This window comes from Styela clava, chromosome 10, assembly GCF_964204865.1.
Source record: "Styela clava chromosome 10, kaStyClav1.hap1.2, whole genome shotgun sequence".
In the NCBI taxonomy this organism is placed as follows: Eukaryota; Metazoa; Chordata; class Ascidiacea; order Stolidobranchia; family Styelidae; genus Styela; species Styela clava.
Genome location: NC_135259.1, coordinates 11,396,887 through 11,418,596, shown reverse-complemented (window position 1 = coordinate 11,418,596; position 21,710 = coordinate 11,396,887). Strand labels below are relative to the sequence as shown.

At 35.9% G+C, this 21,710-nt stretch overlaps 1 protein-coding gene, 1 long non-coding RNA gene and 1 pseudogene across 2 annotated transcripts; 1 reads left to right on the top strand and 2 right to left on the bottom strand.

Moving 5' to 3' along the window:
* Positions 1–2,028: 2,028 nt before the first annotated feature.
* On the top strand, positions 2,029–3,686 carry LOC144428013 (uncharacterized). The gene is made up of 2 exons (XM_078116649.1): positions 2,029–3,460; positions 3,581–3,686. The coding sequence occupies exons 1-2, from the start codon at positions 2,142–2,144 to the stop codon at positions 3,684–3,686; spliced, it is 1,425 nt and encodes a 474-aa protein (XP_077972775.1). The 5' UTR covers positions 2,029–2,141.
* A 4,767-nt stretch (positions 3,687–8,453) lies between these two features.
* Positions 8,454–10,144, bottom strand: LOC120332605 (uncharacterized). The gene is made up of 3 exons (XR_005568115.2): positions 9,987–10,144; positions 9,576–9,654; positions 8,454–8,831 (listed from the first exon to the last, which is right to left on the bottom strand). It is a non-coding gene; the product is annotated as an uncharacterized LOC120332605 (long non-coding RNA).
* Positions 10,145–18,261: 8,117 nt separating this feature from the next.
* LOC120337528 (calcineurin subunit B type 1 pseudogene) lies at positions 18,262–21,272 on the bottom strand (annotated as a pseudogene).
* Positions 21,273–21,710: the final 438 nt, after the last annotated feature.

Here is a 21,710-nt window from a genome sequence, read left to right as displayed (position 1 = left end):
ACAAAAGACTTGGATTCGCTTCTCCAAACACAACTGTTCTATTTTATCTAAATTTCGGCAATCACGCACTCATGAAGATCCCAATCCCCTCACGGCGCCCAGGTTACTTGCGAACAAAACGGCAAACGTGGTAAAGTTCTCGGCGAACCCAACAGTTTTACTATTGCGACACAAAGCCTCTTTAGTACGGAGTTGTGAATTGAGGTCCTTTTCAGTTTATTGAGCTTATATTGCAAAAAACAGAACGGTCGATCTTCATGTTCTGCCTGGTTATTGTATCAAAATTATCAAAACTACTCTCCAAAAATCGTAAAAACATATACCGAAAAATTAAAAGATTTTTGCATAAATAAAATGTCCACTTTATGTACGAAAATTAAACACGTTGATTATAAACCAGCAGAACTACTGTCCCATTAAAGTTGGCGAAAATGTGCAATTATTTAAAAAATTTTGAAAGAACATATTATTTTTGATACTGTTTTATCAGAGAAAAGAGATTTCAGCAAAATATCGCAAAACGTTTTAATTATGGAACGTGGAATAATTAAGCGGACAGGAAAATGTCTACCCAATTTTTCCGTCTACATAACTGTCGCTTTTTTAGCACGGTATGTCTACTTAACTACCGTATTAGATATATATATATATATATATATATATATACAGCTTTGAAACCCGGATCAAATGTCGTGTGTTTTAAAACAGAAAGAATACAGTACTGTCCATGCGCAAAATACGATATACACATACAGTATTTGAGCCTGGGCAAGCCCGAAATAGCGTATTATTGGGTAACTAATGTAAGTTTCGCCGTGCCAAAGTTCAAAAATGAAGTGCCGAATATCGCGTGGCTCGACTGGAAAACGATCCTACAATGAATTTTGCAGTATGCGAAAGTTATTGTCTGACTCCGAGAGTAGTGATATATTTTATTAGCAATATTAGCAGTGGCATCATAATGCCCATTTTTTCTAAATCCAAGCGAGCAAAGAATCGCACTTAGAGGAAATCGTAAATTGGATACTGAAGTTTGAGCAGTCATGTAACATTTATGGTTTGAGAATTTTCATTTTTAACTGTTTAGACTTTATATAATACATGAATACTTGGCAAGGTTTATTAAAGAATTTTTAACGCTTACGAATGAAATCTAGGCAGGCATCATATCTGAATTGTGTGATTTGAATAAATGATGAAATATTTATCTCGGGTACAGTTCCATAATCAAATTAACAACTTTTATGGAACATGAAAAAAAATTATGTGTTGATTTCATGCGTTCATAAATCCAAGCTTATTGGCAGCGGTGGAATTTTGGCGCTCCCGAAGTATGTGCACCCAGATATTGCACAACCTGTACCCTATCCTGGTACACTGACTATATTCAGTATGTGCGCCATCTTGGTGCACATACTTCTGGCGCTCCGGGATTTTTTGTATGCAAGTGTGTGGTTATCTGCATATTCAGTACTCATTCCTTTTTGTGTAAGCCCTTATTACCAATTAGTCGATCGCGAGCTATTTCAAAGCTATAAGTCGATCGCGGTCAAAATCAGGTTGGCCACCCTGGTATACATCGTCTCCTTTCTCACTCAAGGTTGAAATAAAAAAGAGGTTATAGAGCACTTAGTGTCACCAACATCAATAAATTCGTTAAAAACCGTGGTAGAACTATGCCAAAACCGAGATGCGATGCCGGATTTGTGGGCGCCGAGGTCGTATTTACCATTAGCCAAGGTAGGCTAAAGCCTACGGGCCTCAAGCCTTATGGGAATTAGTCTAAATTTGAAGAACTCTACCCATTTAACTTTAAAAACAAAATATACTTATCTCAATTAATTGAACAGTTTTCATCCTAACAATGCCTTTATCCTTTGAGAAAAATAACAAAATATCGATATAAGCTATACCAACTCATCAAGGCAACAACGAATTAAATGATAATTTTATTTATCACTAATTTTTTTATTTACCAGTAGGCTAATCTATGTGAGTAGCATTGAAAACTACAATATTGGTAAGTTCTCATATTTGAACAAAACTACCCGTACAATTGGATAGATCTTTCTTCTTTATTTCCATATTATAGTAATTCAAACATCAAAGCACCTAAAAATATTAAGTCAAATTGGTATGAAATGAAAAATTTTACAAACGGCACAGAAACTGGACTTCTTTCAGAATCACACAAACGAAACTGGATAATTACGGAATCGGTCTTTTCTCTGTGTTTATTGTCCTCAATTTGGATCACAATTTCGCTTATACACTACGGGTTGAAACTCAAAAATTTTTTCTGCATGATGAGAACTAATCAGAAGAATGGAAGCATATATACCATGATATTTTTTGTTATCGCTACCTCATTACCTCGGTCAGCTGCATTGCAAACAATTATAGCATCATTTGTTTATCAAACCAACGACTTGGTCTGCAATATTGGATTGTTCAGTTTCAAAGTGTTATATAATATAAATCAGTTTGGTGTTTATGCACTTTTATGGTGGCGACAATGGTTGTTGTACAATCGCCCGATCTACAAAGAACTTATAGAAGGCTGGTTTCGGAAACTACAGTATATCTCAATATGCCATATCTTTCTATCCAACGCTGTAGGATTGATTCACCACATTGCATCTATCAGTACAAAGGCATCGCAACTTGGCTGTAAAGAGATGGTGAATGTAAAATTAGGTCAAATATTGCATTTAGGCAAATTGGTGGTGACGGTCATCAGCCACACTGTACTAGTCCTATTATTTTCATATCCAATATACAAGCAGATTCAAACAAATAGGTCTATACGAAAATGTTCTGTGCCCCTGCAATCAGTTTCTAAAAGTGTTGTGTCGAGGCAAATAACTGGAGATTCGCCGAGTACTGTAGCCGCTGAAAAAACTGAGGAACTTGGTGAAAAAAATAAAGAAGTAGTGCAAACGAGGAAAAGTCAACCCAGAAGATCTCTCACAGCAGTTCTCATACGATCTACTATTTTATCTGTATTTTGTGCTCTCAGCGACATCGCTGCCTTTGCGATAATATTTGGCATCCGAAAACTATTTCGAAATACACTGTTGGGTATTCACGTTTATTTAACAGTGTTCGAAATAAATGCTTGTGTAAACCAGATTTCCATATTTCTAATACTGAGCGACTGGAATGGGTATCTTACAGACGTTTTGGACTTAATTTCTCCTCTTCATATATCTCACACATCGTTTTACTCATTGGAAAATTGTGCTGCCACTTTGATTAAATGTGGTTTTATTCTTATGGCTTGCATGGCAGGTTCATGTATTCATTTATTCTTGTATGTGTTTGCATATGTAGTCAATGAACTTGTCTTACCAGAATATATATTTGTAATCGTCGAAATGCTCCGATTATTCGTAGGGGGAGTCATTAAAAACTGCGCTAAAACAGAGGAGGAACCAGGCCATATTAACTTCCGACAGCTGTAAGACTTCATGATGGCGGTACAACTGACGACATAGTACAAAAATAAAAACTATTTTGCAGATTTGGTCAGCGTAAAAACTTCGTTGCTGTGTTCAAGCCATTGCTTATTTTTATTCAGAGAATTGTCAACCATCTGGGGATCAAAATTCACTGTAGTTATGACACGGGGAGTTACTTTCAGAGAAGAGGTATCATCTGCAAATAATAGCAGATACAGATGGTAGATCATTTTTATATACAGTTATATAAAGAAAAGAGTAGCGGGTCAATCGCGGAGGCCTGTGGAACTCGGCATTCGATGCGGCCGATTTCAGAAATTTGCTGCGTATTTTTCCGGCGTCCGTGTGAATACCGTGCGATGCGATTTATATGTTTCCTCGGAAGCCATAATGGAGTGATTTTCCTGATAAAATTTGGTAGTTAGTTTGGCAGTATCAAAAGCTTTTTCAAGGCCCAAGAAACCCTTGTTTTTTGGTTAATTTTCTTTTATCATCCTTTGAGCCGAACTGTGTCCTCACTTGCAATTTGGAAAAACAATTTGGCCATGTTACAAGTTTGAGGAATTTTTTGCCTTGGACATTGTGTGTGAAGTAAAATCCTCTTGTTCTCTTTCAGTTTTAGTCTAGTCTAGAATAATGTAGTTCAAATATCGAATTTTTGAAAGAGTTCCTACCTGAAATTCACCTCTATTTCAATGAACATCGCGCTTTCAATATTCGAAAACATTATTTTAGAATGCATTCAGAATAGTAGATTATTTGTCTTGTATTATATGGCTTATGTTTGTATTTGAAAAAATTATAATTTGACTGTAATCACATACGAGCCTTCCTTTTTAAATTATATGAGTCGTAAGGTAATCTGACTTTTATATCTTCCTAATATATATATGATTATATAATCAAATTATAAACTGTCACATGCAACTTCTGTTTTGGAAAAATTATAATTTGACTCTAATCACATACCAGCCTTTCTTTTGTTGAAACAAAGGAATATAAAGATCTTTGATTGGTTGTGAAGTAATAATCTGTGAAAATAATTATTATATTCATTCATGTAAAATTGCACATCGCAAAAAAAAAACATCGATTTGTGTCGGTTTACTTGCAGGTTATAATTCAAAGCTGTAGTTTGGAAGGGAAATAGGATCATACAAAGCAAAATTTTAGCCGCAAATCCAATAGGAACAATAAAATTGTTAGAATTCATTCTATTTAGCATAATTTCAAGGTTAATCAAGCACCGAGGAACAGCAGTTCAAATGAATAAGGCTTTGAATTTGGGTAATGAAAATCCAATATACTGTATTAGCAATGAATTTTTGATGTCGCTGTTTTGTTTTCATTGCAAAACTCACACTACCATGTACCATCATGAGTAGATTATTACCGCAAGTTGAAATTTGTCCGATATTTTTAATCGTATGTTACATAAATATCAATACTTGCTTATTATGGGATAATTTAATGGAGTGGATAATTTGATATGAAAAATACTATATTGCGATCGCTTGATAAAAGTATGTGTATTTAATGTCAACAACCCAAAACAATGGATGTAATTGCGGATGTTTGATTGTATATATAGATTAATATTTGAAATATAATTGTTATCGTAAGGAATATGCAAAAGATTATAATATTATTGTTCTCAATGCCCCCTGTCATTTAACAACATTTTATCGCTTTCAGTATAGATATGCATAAATTTATGTAACACCAAATAGATTTCTGGTCTGCGATATAGTAGTGAATGATTTACTTTTACTGCGTGTTTTGCTAGATGTTCGCGTTTAAAAAAAATTCTCCGACGAGAACACATCAGGCTTTGCTTGCCGAAAGAGGCCATAACTGATTGTGTCGATTGGTCACTTTCGCCTATATAACCAATCGATTTTGCAATCCTAATTTGCTTCCTTGAACAAAAGTAAAACAGTTTAAAAGTTACTGCAGTTCTTTGTAATATGTCTTATGTCGATAAAAACTCGAACATGGGAACCAATCCGTACCAAAACGATATACTCATCTCTCTTTTTTCAGAATGCTAATTGTGCATAATATACTGCTAAACGTTCAATTGTCACGTCAATATTTTAATTCTGTTTTTCGTTAATACCAAAAACTAGAATTCGGTTGGAAACCGAAGACTTATCTATCGAAGGTTAGGGATCCCCCAAAACAGTGGTCTTACTCCATAGTGACACCGTGTGTCCATCACTAATTAATTATTAACTCGCTAATTATACGACATAATCCATCCAAAATCAATAGGCTTCTGATCCGAGCTAAGATGAATGCACATGCAAAATTTGAACCTCGCTTTCGTGAGATATCGCGTGCATCTAACACACAGACATACAGACAGACAAATACCTATCAACATACTTACCGATCAAGGTCGATAAGTAATAACGAAGATCTAAATATTCGGACACTATTCGAATCTGCGAAACCTCAGACCAACATGATGCGCCCGTCGTCCACATCAAACGCTCGAACAAAAAATTTAGGAACCGCTGTTCTAGTACATAAATAGATTAAATATTACATAATGACCAATTATTCTATTCAGTAGCAAGGCCAGATTACTTTATCACATTATGAATAGGATCTTGCATTATCATTTCGACCGCAATGTAGGTAAGCAATCAGTTTCTAATGTTATTATATCTGCAATGATATAATAGGTCTTTCAATATAAATACATACATATGATGGAACAATCAACAAAAACTAAAATAAATTGATGACTCGATTGATTTAAGCATTTATCTATCTCTTTATATATATATATATTTATTGAGTACAAGCTGTTTACCAGATTTCGCGTGATACACTCGAGGATGTTTGCCCAAGGTGTTAAAAACTACTTTTAATATAAGGTTTATGTAGACTTCCGTCTAAAAATGTCGTTTTGATTCTTCAAATCGCATCTTAGCATTGGTTCCAACAGTCGTACCTAGGAATGGAAATAATGCAGTATCACCTCAAACCAAAACTAAAACAGGTATATATACAGCTTTGAAACCCAGATCAAATGTCGTGTGTTTTAAAACAGAAAGAATACAGTACTGTCCATGCGCAAAATACGATATACAAATACAGTATTTGAGCCTGGGCAAGCCCGAAATAGCGTATTATTGGGTAACTAATGTAAGTTTCGCCGTGCCAAGGTTCAAAAATGAAGTGCCGAATATCGCGTGGCTCGACTGGAAAACGATCCTACAATGAATTTTGCAGTATGCGAAAGTTATTGTCTGACTCCGAGATTAGTGATATATTTTATTAGCACTATTAGCAGTGGCATCATAATGCCCATTTTTTCTAAATCCAAGCGAGCAAAGAATCGCACTGAAAGGAAATTGTAAATTGGATACTGGAGCTTGACCATTCATGTAACATTTATGGTTTGAGAATTTTCATTTTTAACTGTTTAGACTTTATATAATACATGAATACTTGGCAAGGTTTATTGAAGAATTTTCAACGCTTACGAAGGAAATCTAGGCAGTCATCATATCTGAATTGTGTGATTTGAATAAAAGATGAAATATTTATCTCGGGTACAATTCCATAATCAGATTAACAACTTTTATGGAACATGAAAAAAAATTATGTGTTGATTTCATGCGTCCACAAATCCAAGCTTATTGGCAGCGGTGGAATTTTGGCGCTCCCGAAGTATGTGCACCCAGATATCGCACAACCTGTACCCTATCCTGGTACACTGACTATATTCAGTATGTGCGCCATCTTGGTGCACATACTTCTGGCGCTCCGGGATTTTTTGTATGCGAGTGTGTGGTTATCTGCATATTCAGTACTCATTCCTTTTTGTGTAAGCCCTTATTACCAATTAGTCGATCGCGAGCTATTTCAAAGCTATAAGTCGATCGCAGTCGAAATCAGGTTGGCCACCCTGGTATACATCGTCTTCTTTCTCACTCAAGGTTGAAATAAAAAAGAGGTTACAGAGCACTTAGTGTCACCAACATCAATGAATTCGTTTAACCGTGGTAGAACTATGCCAAAACCGTGATGCGATGCCGGATTTGTGGGCGCCGAGGTCGTATTTACCATTAGCCAAGCCATTTACAAAATATACTTATTTTAATTAATTGAACAGATTTCACCCTAACAATGCCTTCATCCTATGAGAAAAATAACAAAATATCGATATAAGATATACAAACTTATCAAGGCAACAACGAATTTAATGATAATTTTCTTTATCACTAATTTTTTATTTACCAGTAGGCTAATTGGGTTATGTGAGTAGCATTGAAAACTACAATATCGGTAAGTTCTCATCTTTGAACAAAACTATTCGTTCAATTGGATAGATTTTTCTTCTTTATTTCCATATTATAAAAATTCAAACATCAAAGCACTTTAAAATATTAAGTCAAATTGGTATAATATGAAAAATTTCACAAACGGCATAGAAACTGGACTTCTTTCAGAATCACACAAACGAAACTGGATAATTACGGAATCGGTCTTTTCTCTGTGTTTATTGTTCTCAATTTGGATCACAATTTCGCTTATACACTACGTGTTGAAACACAAAAAGTTTTTCTGCATGATGAGAATTAATCAGAAGAATGGAAGCATATATACCATGATATTTTTTGTTATCGCTACCTCACTACCGCGGTCAGCTGCATTGCAAACAATTATAGCATCATTTGTTTATTAAACCAACGACTTGGTCTGCAATATGTTCAGCTTCAAAGGGTTATATAATATAAATCAGTTTGGTGTTTATGCACTTGGTGGTGGCGACAATGGTTGTTGTACAATCGCCCGACCTACAAAGAACTTATACAAGGCTGGTTTCGGAAACTACAGTATATCTCAATATGCCTTATCTTTCTATCCAATGCTGTAGGATTGATTCACCACATTGCACCTATCAGTACAATGGCATCGCAACTTGGCTGTAAAGAGATGGTGAATGTGATTCACATGCGATTCTAGATACAATATCTCATATCTACGAAAAATTAGAGAAGAAGGAATATGTCAGTGCAACATTTTTAGATCTCAAGAAAGCTTTTGATACCGTCAATCATCAAATTTTAATATACAAGCTGTGGCATTATGGAATTAGAGGAGTACCAAACCAACTCCTGGCTAATTACTTAACCAATAGAACGCAATATGTTCAAATAGGCTCACATTGTTCCCCTTCTTTGCCTGTGACCCACGGGGTCCCCCAGGGGTCTTGTTTGGGCCCGACTCTTTTTTTAATCTACATCAATGACCTTGCTCACAGCTCAACATTATTCTCAAAATTGTTCGCTGATGATACCAACCTTCTAGATAGTGACAAGTCCCCCGGTGTTCTTCAGTCCAGAGTGAACACTGAAATTAGGAAAGTTGCGAATTGGATGAAACTCAATAAATTAACTTTGAATGTAGACAAATCAAAAACTATGCTATTAGCTCCCCACAAATCCAAGCCAAAGACAGCTTTAAAAATTAAGATTGAAAGTAGTATTCTTGAAAATGTTAGCTCATATAAATATCTCGGCATTCACATTGACAACAACATGCAGTGGAACATTCAAATAACAAACACTGCTGTTAAATTATCTAGGGCGGTAGGAATGCTATATCGGCTTAGATCTTATACTTCAATGTCTACTTTACGCATGGTATATCACGCCTTGTTTCAGTCTTATTTGCAGTATGGTATTATAGCTTGGGGTTCCGCTAACAAAACCTTGTTAAATCGCATCGTAATTATACAAAATAGAGCTATCCGTGCCATTACTTATGCTGGTCCAAGGTCGAGACTAGACCCCCTGTACCATAAAATGCGAATAATCAAAATGGCTGATATTTATAAAATTGAGGTTTTAAAACTGATGCACCAACATCATAATAATAAACTTCCATCGGCTTTTACTGACTATTTTGTTAAACAAATGAGCGTCCACTCCTATGCAACTCGTTCAGCTGCCAATAATTCTTACTATGTGCCTCGCTATGCTACCAATCGTTCGCAAAGCACTATCAAATACATGGGTGTAAAACTATGGAACACACTTACTGATTCGATTGAAAAACTATAATTTTTTCAAAAAAGCTTTAAAATTTTTTCACCTTGATGCTTACATTTGTCAGTAATTTTCGAGCTGTTAGGACTGTCTCTCTGACTGCTGGACTGTCGATAAGATGAATACTGTAAAAAAAAAATTTATTGGTAACATTTGTTTCCTTTTGCTTCATTGCTGTAATATATAGTCAATGCTAATGGCATTGTCATTATAATTATTTGTCTATGCTTAATGTTGAGTAATATAAGCATACAATTTTCGTATGGCTATTTCTTTGTTGTAAGTCCTAGCATATACTAGAACATAAGTGCTATACCGGTACCGGTACCAACAAGTATATTTGCTGATTAATTCGCATTATTAAATTTGCCTCACTGCTTAAATTGTTCCTAATGTGACTTATTTCAACAAAATCTTCGATATTCTTTTCGCTTTCACCCGAATATTAGTGACTTACCCAAGATTTGTAAACTACTATTGTATTTTCCTTTTGTGGTTGTTGGGAATTCCCCTCGAGTTGTCACAGCTCTGCCGCGTCATGTTATTTATCATTTTTCTTTGTTGTTCCTGTGCTCATTTGAGCATGACATTAATACGCGCAAATGATTTATCCAATTCTATTCGCTTGAGTGATTCTCTCGTTTTGTTTATTTCATTTCATGTTACTCGACTGCTCGCTTTACTGATTCTCTCGTTTTGATTTGTATTTCCCAAATTGTATTCACTCTATTTTCAAAAATTAATTATTTCATGTTATTGACGTCTTCTGCTTATCTTAGCAAACACGGTGTCGCTGACACGATGACTTTAGTAGTCTCTCGCGGTTCCTCGTCAATGGCGCAAATATTGTATTCCAGTATATTTTAATTGATGTTTTGTTATATATTTTGATCAATTTTGTTTGTACAATATTTCATGCACGACGAAAATAAAAATCTGAATCTGAATCTGTGAAATTAGGTCAAATATTGCATTTAGGCAAATTGGTGGTGACGGTCATCAGCCACACTGTGCTTGTCCTATTGTTTTCATATCCAATATACAAGCAGATTCAAACAAATAGGTCTATACGAAAATGTTCTGTGCCCCTGGAATCAGTTTCTAAAAGTGTTGTGTCGAAGCAAATTACCGGAGATTTGCCGAGTACTGTAGCCGCTGAAAAAACTGAGGAACTTGGTGAAAAAAATAAAGAAGTAGCGCAAACGAGGAAAAGTCAACCCAGAAGATCTCTCACAGCAGTTCTCATACGATCTACTGTTTTATCTGTATTTTGTGCTCTCAGCGACATTGCTGCCTTTGCGATAATATTTGTCATCCGAAAACTATTTCGAAATGCACTGTTGGGTATTCACGTTTATTTAACAGTGTTCGAAATAAATGCTTGTGTAAACCAGATTTCCATATTCCTAATACTGAGCGACTGGAAGAGTATATTACAGACGTTTTGGGCTTAATTTCTCCACTTCATATATCTCACGCATCTTGTCGCACATCGCAAAATTTGTAGAGTTGATGTCAAACACAAAGTATATATATATCTTTCTGGTCTTGGTAAAACTATGATTAAGATGCAAAACGTTTTCAACTTGTTGTTATGAATATTTGCAACTCTTAACTTTTATTTAAAAAAAAAATGTATAATATAAATAAAATTGAATATCAAGACCCGATAGGTTTTTAATTATTCTTTGGGGTAAATCAAAATTCAAGTAAGGCTTGCAAGACAGAGCTAATGTTATCAATAATATATTCTTGGCTTTCATCACTAAGACAATTTAATACGTTGCCCTGGAGTTATTTGCAGAAAACGCAGATTGTGGAATTCGCCTAGTTATTATCCCGGCAGTGTTGTTATGATTGTTTCGAGAATGGTGCCAACAGCTATGTAGGCTACTGACATTCCTGTCGAATGTATATATAGTTTACAGCTGGGCTACTCAACTAACTGGCGGACCGCGGTCCGAATCCGGACCTTTTGACCATTCAATTTAGACCGCGTCTGCTTGTTTATTTTGACAGCACAAGTATCGTTTTATAGTTTCAGATGATTTTGATACTATTTACATACACAATATGGAGAGATCCATAGGATGTTCCTCTGACCTTTGACCTCAGAAACGTTTTCCCTATCCTTTGTTATTGCAAAATTTTGGATGCGTACTTTGCAAGCGTTTCAGAGTGTTGACATTTACAAACTGATTTACATGCTCAAAACCATTATTTTTATAACAAGATAGCTATGCTCAAATATGTGGACACGTAGCACCACATAATTTTGATGACGCCATAGCAAAAAATAAAAGTACACAATCAAAACTGACAAATAACACGCGAATCCGTAAAAACTCGAATATCTGTCTGAGCAAACGAACTGTCTGAGCGACTTCGAAAAATTCAATTGTTTCACGTCATCGTTGACTTTTTGCTGATTGGTCATTGTTACGGAAATAAACGAAGAAAACGATGCTCGGGGAAACGTCCATACAGTTGCCGTAGTGGTGCCGATGTGCGCATGTGTATCCATAGTTGTGAACCATTCATTGCTCTTGTATTTAAATAATAATAATGCATTTGAAGTTTTGCTTATTTGATGAAATAAAATTTCTGTAATGTCCCGACCCCAGTATTTTTGGAGTTTTTTAAACGGACCTTTGGTGAAAATAGTTGAGTAGCCCTGGTTTAGCTCATAGTGTGTTAACGGCCTCATTTAACGAGGTATTTTATATGTACAGTTCACCCTAATCTATGGGTTAAATGCAATTGTGCATGAAAGATAAACTATATCTGAAAATTAGTATGAAAAATATGGATGATGGCATTTTATATCATCTTGATGATTCCATCTGATATCATTGTTGAAAATAATCTTTCGACCTCCCCAACCAGTAACAGCAAAGCACCAAAAGAGTATAGTAACAGTAAACTTTAATACATAACTCGAACAGAGCGAAAAACACACGCAGCCTTAAAAGCAGAAAACAAAACGGAAGGGGAAAAAGTAAGCCCAAAAGAGGGTTGCCAGAAATTCCAATTATACGATATACAAAAATATAACACTCCCACTTAATTGAAATTTCTCCGAATTAGGCTAAACATTTTTAATGCCCATACAATTACGTAATCTTTCAAAACGATCCCTAGGAAGACTCTTAGTGAATATATCAGCAAGCATATTTTCAGTAGGACAATATTCAAGTTCAAGAACCCCATTGTCAATTGCCTCCCTAATAAAATGATAACGTATATCAATATGTTTAGTTCTACCATGCGAAACAGGATTCTTTGCAATAGCAATTGCCCCCTGGCTGTCTTCCCTAATAATTGTGGGATAATTCTGTACCATTCCAAGTTCAGCAAGCAATTTCCTCAGCCAAATAACTTCTTGTGTGGCAGAACTCAATGCAACATATTCTGCCTCTGCAATTGATAGAGCAACAATGGGTTGTTTCTTGCTGAGCCAACTAATGGCACCACCGGCAAGCATGAAGAGGTTTCCACTTGTAGAATGTCTATCATCTTGATCACCAGCCCAATCTGCATCTGAATATCCCATTAGATCATTTCCAGACTTCACATATTTCAAGCCAAAGTCTGGTGTAATTGTATGCAATTATTTTCAGTATCTTGTTCGATGCTGACCCCCAAACAATAATGAAGCTCACCCAAGTCTTTCATCTTGAATCGAGTAGAAAAACTTTCCTTCAATTTTGTCAGTTCAAACACCGATTCCGCAGCTATGATAATATCATCCACATACACTGCAACAATTGTTATTGAATCGGTTATACGTACATAAACACAAGGATCAGCAGAACTTTGCAGAAAATCCATGGACTTCAAAAACGTACTCAGAACACTATTCCAGCACCGTGGTGACTGCTTAAGTCCATATAATGATTTTTTCAATTTGCATACAAAATCTTCTTTGCCCTGTGCAACATAGCCTTCAGGTTGCACCATATAAATCTCTTCCTCCAGTTTCCCATTTAGAAATGCAGTTTCAACATCCATTTGATGGATCAACATATTCTTTTCTAGTGCTACAGCAAGCACAGTTCTGATAGATGAAAATTTGACAACTGGAGAAAAAATTTCATCATAGTCAATGCCATACCTCTGAGTATATCCCTTAGCGACCAGCCGAGCCTTGAATCTTTCAATTTTGCCATCACTAGTATACTTCGTTTTGAATAGCCAACGACACCCAATAGGTTTTCTACCGGCTGGTAATTTTACAAGATCCCAAGTTTCATTTTCCATCAAGGATTTGTACTCATTTTCCGCTGCAGATTCCCATTGTCTTGCACACTCAGAATTCAACGCATCTTCCAGAGTTTTCGGCTCTGCAATTTGACTAGCAAGATACGCAACATGATATGATTTATCGTGCAAGGCAACATCTACATATTCATCATAGCCAAACCTAATTGGTGGATTCACTTGTCGACTAGATCTCCGAGGCATTTCCTCATTTGATTCGTTGACTCCCACTGCATCAATATCTACTTCTATTTCCCTTGGTGCAGATTTTTCAGCTTTTGTATCGGAACGTTTTACAGTTGTATCAAATTTTCCTTGACCAAAATCACTTTCATTGAATACAACATCTCTCCGAATAAAAACCTTTCCACCAGATCCTTCCACCAGTAGTCTGTAACCTTTTGACCGCAAATCGTAGCCAACGAATCTCAATTTTTCAGCTTTTTTATCCAGCTTTTTCCGCCTACAATCTGGTACATGAGCATAAGCCACACATCCAAAAACACGAAAATGACTTACATTCGGTTTTCTTCCATACCAAAGTTCGTAAGGCGATCTGTTTCCCTTGATGGCAGATGTCGGCACCCGATTTCTGATATATGCTGCTGCGTAGACAGCTTCAGCCCATATTCCCTTTTTCATTCCGGCATAGCATATCATTGATCTTGCCGACTCCATCAACGTTCTATTCATCCTCTCCGCCACACCATTCTGAGCCGGTGTGTGAGCAACTGACAGTTCATGTTTTATGCCCCCTTTCCGCAAATATGCTTCAAAATTCTTTGAGACGTATTCACCACCATTATCAGTTCTCAAAGTTCCAATTTTAACACCAGCATTATTTGTCATCAGGGTTTCAAATTCTTTGAACTTGTCAAATACCTCATATTTGTGCTCCATGAAATAAACCGCACAAAACCGTGAGTAATCATCAATAAAAGTGACAAAATACCTTCGTCCGCCAATTGACTCGACTTTCATTGGCCCACAAACGTCACTGTGTATAAGTTGAAGTTTCCGTGTAGACCGAATTTCACCAACCGCCCTAAGCGGCTTTCGTTGAATTTTTCCCTCTACACAAGCTTCACAAAATGACAGTTTTGCATCATCTGGAATTTTCACATTCAGAACATGGCCTTTCCGTACAGCTTCCTTTAATTGCTGACCACCAAGATGACCCAATCTTTGATGCCATAAATCCAGATCAGATTTCTTTCCGTCAACCAGCATTCCCTTATGTTCCAGGTTTGGTCGAGAATTTAACTGATACAATTTTCCATTCAATGTTCCCATTCCACGTACAATTCCATTTTCACCGTAGATCCAGCAAGTCGACCGATCAAATTTCAAGATATTTCCTTTGCTTGCTGCTGAATGTACTGAAAACAGATTACACGCCAGTTTCGGAACATACAGAACGTCATATAAAGTACTTCGCTTCGACTTTTTTCCGTGAAACAGCATCACAAGGTGAACATTTCCTACACCAAGTGCTTCCACTGTTCTGCCATCTCCAAGTTCCACTTTTTCCGGAACACTGAATTTTCTATAGTTTACCAGAAATTCATTTTCTTTAGACATGTGACGCGACGCCCCAGAATCCACCAGCCACTCCGATCCATGGGCACTGTTAGATGAACCGATCATTGCTGAATCATCATCTTCACTGGATTCTGGTTCAGGCATGGGAGTCATAGTTTCCGCTTTATGGTATCCAGTGGGCACATACTTTTTCTTCATTTTACGGGGGCAATTTCGCCGAATATGCCCCTTTTGCCCACATCGATAGCACGTACGTTTCTTGTCGAAACCGACCAAAGCTGACTCGTCTTGATTGCTATTCTTCCCATTTCCAGAGCGACCATTCATCTTTTGCTCTTCGTGTAAAAGCGCCTGTTGAACAAATCCTAGGCTAATTCCATCTACACGCGATTCCAGAGCAGTTACCAGAGTTGAATAGCTCTGTGGAAGACTTCCAAGCAATGTTACAACTTGATCTTCTTCACTGATAGGCGCCCCAATAGCTGCCAGCCTATCTGTAATTTCTTTCATCCGCTTCAAGTGATCATCCATCCGCATTCCCTTTTCCATCTCCGCACGAAAATACTGCTTCTTTAAAAATAGCTTGTTTGCCAACGTATCCCGTTCAAAATGATTACGCAATGCATCCCAAGCCGCCTTTGGTTTATCAAAAGAAGTTACCAGATATAACTGTGACGGATCGATAGACAAAACAATTGTTGACAATGCCTTTTGCGACTTTTTGTTGAATTCGAGCACTGCTGCTTCACCAGCGTCTTCAGTAAGCGTAACCGAGCCATCAACATATCTCCACAGCTCCTTTGCAAGCAAAACATGACGCACCTGAAATTTCCATGTTGTCCAATTTGACCCATCCAATCTATCAATAGACCATTTGTCCTCCATTGAACCCGATTAGAACCAGTCAACGACCGACAACAATATTCAGTTCAAAATCAGCAGCAAAAGTCACTGGTTACTTTTCAGTCTTTCAGCGCAGCGGAAGCGTGCTGGGCCCATAACCTGTTGAAAATAATCTTTCGACCTCCCCAACCAGTAACAGCAAAGCACCAAAAGAGTATAGTAACAGTAAACTTTAATACATAACTCGAACAGAGCGAAAAACACACGCAGCCTTAAAAGCAGAAAACAAAACGGAAGGGGAAAAAGTAAGCCCAAAAGAGGGTTGCCAGAAATTCCAATTATACGATATACAAAAATATAACAATCATAGCCATGCGGTTGACTGAAACACCAACTTTATCCTACGCGTTTCTGAGTCCAGATATCTTTCGTTTTTAAACAAATACAGAAACATTTCAGACAATGGACAATATAAGTTTAGATTGCATAAAGCACATTATGTTCTCGGCACACTTTGGTGGAACTCAGTTTGGGAACGTCTGCCCTAAAAGAAGTACATAATACTACAATAGACCAATATAGGGTTAGAGACACGCTTGCTATCGCACCGCCTATTGGTACTGCAAGGGATTTGTTTTAAATTAGGTTTTACCCTTTTCGTTTTGAAGTGGCTATTGGTGATTTTTTTCACATCCATCTATCGCTTTACGCCAAACATGAAACTAACTATACCAATTATGGAATCTGTCGCGTTGGCAGCGGCAATTATTGACCAATATTCAAAGGTAATTACAACTCAACAAGATCACTACATACCTTCGTTACCTACCATTTTCCCATTGATATTCTGAAACGTCCAAAGTAATTTAGCTGTAGAATATTTATAATACAGCGATGGGATTCAGCCGGTTCGCACCGGTTCTATAGAACCGTCGGCGGGGAAAAACAATTATTTATGCAATAACGAAGCGCCCATTACGATAAAAGTTCAAAACTAGGTTTGTCCATAACTGTGCCAATTCGTCTGCGGAAGATTTTTTAGCAGTCAATCTTTTTATTTGCGGCATATTGGAATCGAGGTCGAGACCAAAAGAAACATGGCATAATGCCACGAATTCGAAATACTCTGGTTACTTCACCACTGTCAGAAAAAAGGTATTCTTTGTTTTCTACGCTTCGTTCATAGAAGGCATAATAGGTTGAAATTTTGTCAGATGATTTTAATCATTTGTACTTGGGACGGTTTTTACAACATTATTCGGGGATTCAGCCGGTTCGCACCGGTTCTATAGAACCGTCGGCGGGGAAAAACAATTATTCATGCAATAACGAAGCGCCCATTACGATAAAAGTTCAAAACTAGGTTTGTCCATAACTGTGCCAATTCGTCTGCGGAAGATTTTTTAGCAGTCAATCTTTTTATTTGCGGCATATTGGAATCGAGGTCGAGACCAAAAGAAACATGGCATAATGCCACGAATTCGAAATACTCTGGTTACTTCACCACTGTCAGAAAAAAGGTATTCTTTGTTTTCTACGCTTCGTTCATAGAAGGCATAATAGGTTGAAATTTTGTCAGATGATTTTAATCATTTGTACTTGGGACGGTTTTTACAACATTATTCGGAACCTCCTCAACGAAAACCTGAACACAAAGAAAACTGCGGCTACCGTGAAACTACCGTGTTTATTCGAAAATAAGACCTACCCTGAAAATAAGACCTAGTCCGAATTTTAAAATTGATTTTAATATAAGCCCTTCCTTTAAAATAAGACCTATGATTGCACGTGCAAAATCTGGAGCAGATTCAATCTCGCTTTCGTGAGATATCGCGTGCATCTAACAGACAGACAAATACCTATCAACATACTTACCGATTAAAATCGATAAGTAATAAGACCCAGTCTTATTTTCGGGGAAACACGGTAGAACATCGAAGAGGAGGTCGGAAACGCGATCGATAAACGCACAACGTTTCGGTTCTCTCTCTCTGCGCCTGCCACATTTCATATGCCGTGACCTGTTTGACAAATTGCAATCGATTTTTTTACATAATATCTGCAATCGCACGTAAACGGCTTGTAAGTCTCGTGAAAAAGTAATATTTATTAGCCAACAAGATTATTGTAAATTATGTTCACGTACGGGACAGTTTTATGCAATGAATAAGCAACGGCTCACCAGCTATGGACCATATTTGGTCGTGGATGATATCACACAAAAGATAAAAAGGTTTTGCATGCCGAACTTACATGGTATTTTAATATATTGTATCTCACTTAAAAAACGGTCAACCTAAATCAAGAACAGCCAAAATTGTAAATCTCAGGGACTTTTCACAGTGTTGAAACTTGATAGAATCTACTGATCCTAATATTTACTGTATCTAAAGGGGCAACAAACAACCTGTATTATGTGTTGAACCATCATACATGATAACACATAGACAAAATATCAGGCTATTGAATGGATGAAATTATTATACATTATTCACATGTCTCAACTGGGCGTTGTATGATCCATGCTTAACTGCATGCTAATTCTGTGTATGATTTTAACAAGTAGATTAATACAGGTGATAAAATTATGAGACATGTGATGACATATCTACCGTATATCATAGCTTAATATACCTACCAGCTGTCAAAGCTAAAATACAAAGATTATGAAAGAGTGGATTACACAAAGGGAAAAGTGACTGAACAGATTATTTCAAAATACAAATACGCCATAATAATATCTATATAGGCTATACAAAAATAGACATTGGGGGAAATTGAAAAAAATATCAATATTTGACTAGATAGGGATTTTGAAATTCAAATTCATTTACGCTATCACCTTTTCATTCAGAAAAACGATTCCTAAATTGATGAATTGTTAAACAAAAGTATACTATATCCCACAAACTTTACACTACTAAATTTAAATCCAAAAAAAGCAGAAAAATAAGTGATGATCTAAATATTTTCTATAAGAATTGGAACGACTGTAGTTATGTTGGAAAATTCTAGAAACACAAGTCCACAACAATGCAAATTACTATATTTTTGCTATGAATCTGCCATCGTTAGGAGTATTCATGTTCATTGGGAAATTGATTACCCTGGTATATCTAAAAAACAAAAATAATTTGAGGTGTTTATCAACAACTGGAAATTTGAAAGTATTTATAATAGAATATTAAATTAGAGTCATGCGTAACAAACACCCTGGCAACATGAGTGATGATGCTTCTGATTGATTTTCATTTGAATATTTGATCTATTATTAATGTGTATTGATTGATAAACCCTATTGATTAATTAGAACACAATATTCTTGTTGGGGTAGTTGATCAGCCAATTCACATTCATGAGTCATATATGTTCTAAGGCTATTGAAAACAGTTCATGATGCAATCTGGATATTGAATGTGATATTTAAAGTGTTGGCATAAAAACAGACACAAACAAGATATCAATATATTTACCAGACCAACTACAACTAATAAATTATTAACTTTACTTATACATGCATTAAAAAAATATGCAAAAAGTTGAGGATGTAACTTCCAAATTTAAAAAAAATGGAGTAATGTATGATTTGAGGCTAAATTATTGTTGGAAAACAAGATAAAACTTGATGAATGAACAAATTTTTCATTCCATTTATTCTTTTTAATTGTGTAAAGGAGTAAATATGATTCAAGGAAATTCATGTAGGCCATATATTATTTCCCTTATGATACACCCGGATTTATGTTCTATTATCACTAACAGAAACAAGAGTTTTTCATTGCAGATATTTATTTAACTATCAGTTATGAATAAAAAAAACTGATCTGAAAATTAAAAACAATTCCATCGTCAAATTCGAAATTCTTTTGAAATATGTTAATTCTAATATATGTGTCCCTATATGCACTTAAAATGAATAAATTGGAAAGTGAAATATTACTTGGATTTAAATATATTTGATTATTAAACTCTACAGAACGCTGATAAATTGCATTGATAAGATAATCTCACAAGAATTGTACAAAAGAAAAATAAAGTTTGATAAAACTAAATTGTTTATTGAAGGAAAAAATTGTATTATTAAATTAACATGGGACCAACAACGATAAAAAGAGTAATGCTTAACCAATGATTTTAGATTTTTCACTTCACCCAACGTTAGTACATAATCGCGCAAAAATGTGATTGTTAATGCTCTGATCGTTAACTTTTTAGACTGGACAAGCACCATGTTTCCAAATACTAACTAAATCATAAAAATTGAACACATGTTTGACTAACATGAGAATATTACCGACAAAATCAGTTGGATAGGGGCATTTGGGAGACACAGCAGTACGATAGTTTTTAAACTCTCAAAAAGCAATGAATTCAGTCAGGTTTTCCAGTAAAAATATGAAATCGAAATTCATGTTAACCCATAGTCAGACTCCTCTGATGCTAATTGATATAAATGAAATAGGAAAAGAAACAAAAATAATCCTAAATTCTGAATAAAAAAAATACATTTATATCACATTTAAACATCAACAACCATTTTCTTGTGCACATCCAAAGTGTCAACCATTGCACAAAACTCATCAAAAGATATTTTGCCATCACCATCTAAGTCAGCATAAATGATGGTTTTATCCACAATTTGCTGAAGCTGAGCGTCTTTTAAATTGCTGCCAACCATCATTTTCAGAACCTGAAATAATTCTCCGTTAGAGATAAATCCATCATGATCCATATCATAAATCCGAAAAGCAAATTTCAACTTTGAAATTTTGTCACCCTTCACACTAAATTGTGAAACACCTTCAATGAATTCTTGAAAATCAACTTCCCCATTGCCATCTTGGTCAAATATATCAATAACTCTTTTAACCAAAGGATTTTGCTGGAGTTCTGGTAATGTCATGAACTCCTCAACGCTCAATGAACCAGAGTTGTCGAGATCAAGTTTACGGAAACGCTTCCCAAGACGTGCAATCTCCTCAGGGTCAAAATGCGAACACATTTCCATCGGAATAGACAAGTCATTCCCCATTCTGGCAAATTATGAGAATCAATGCAAAGCAAAAGACTTATTTAGTAGGCTATAACACATCAGTATAAAAGAAAAAAATTAATAGAGTAGCATGCTTTAATGATTTTACAAAAACCTAGGTTTGAATAGACTTTGATCAAGTACCGATACTACCAACTATGTAAATTCATCATAGACTACCGGTATCTAGTTTAACATAAGTACCGGTACGGTACTCCTGTACTCTGTCAACAGGTCAAAGCAAGATGAACCAATTTTCTACTAAACATATCGAACAAATAGTGATAAAGCTAGGATTTCATCTATATCATAGGCTAGTAAGATTGGAATGACCCCACATATAGTATTTTCCTGATCGTACTAATATGTGATCACTATTTAAAAATTCGCTTATGCCAAATACAGAAATGAAGCTGACCGTATCTTGTAACGCCTTGGTAAAAAAGCTAGCGACTAGTCTTCCAGCATATCGGCAACTGCTTAACACCGGAGGCGGATAACTCA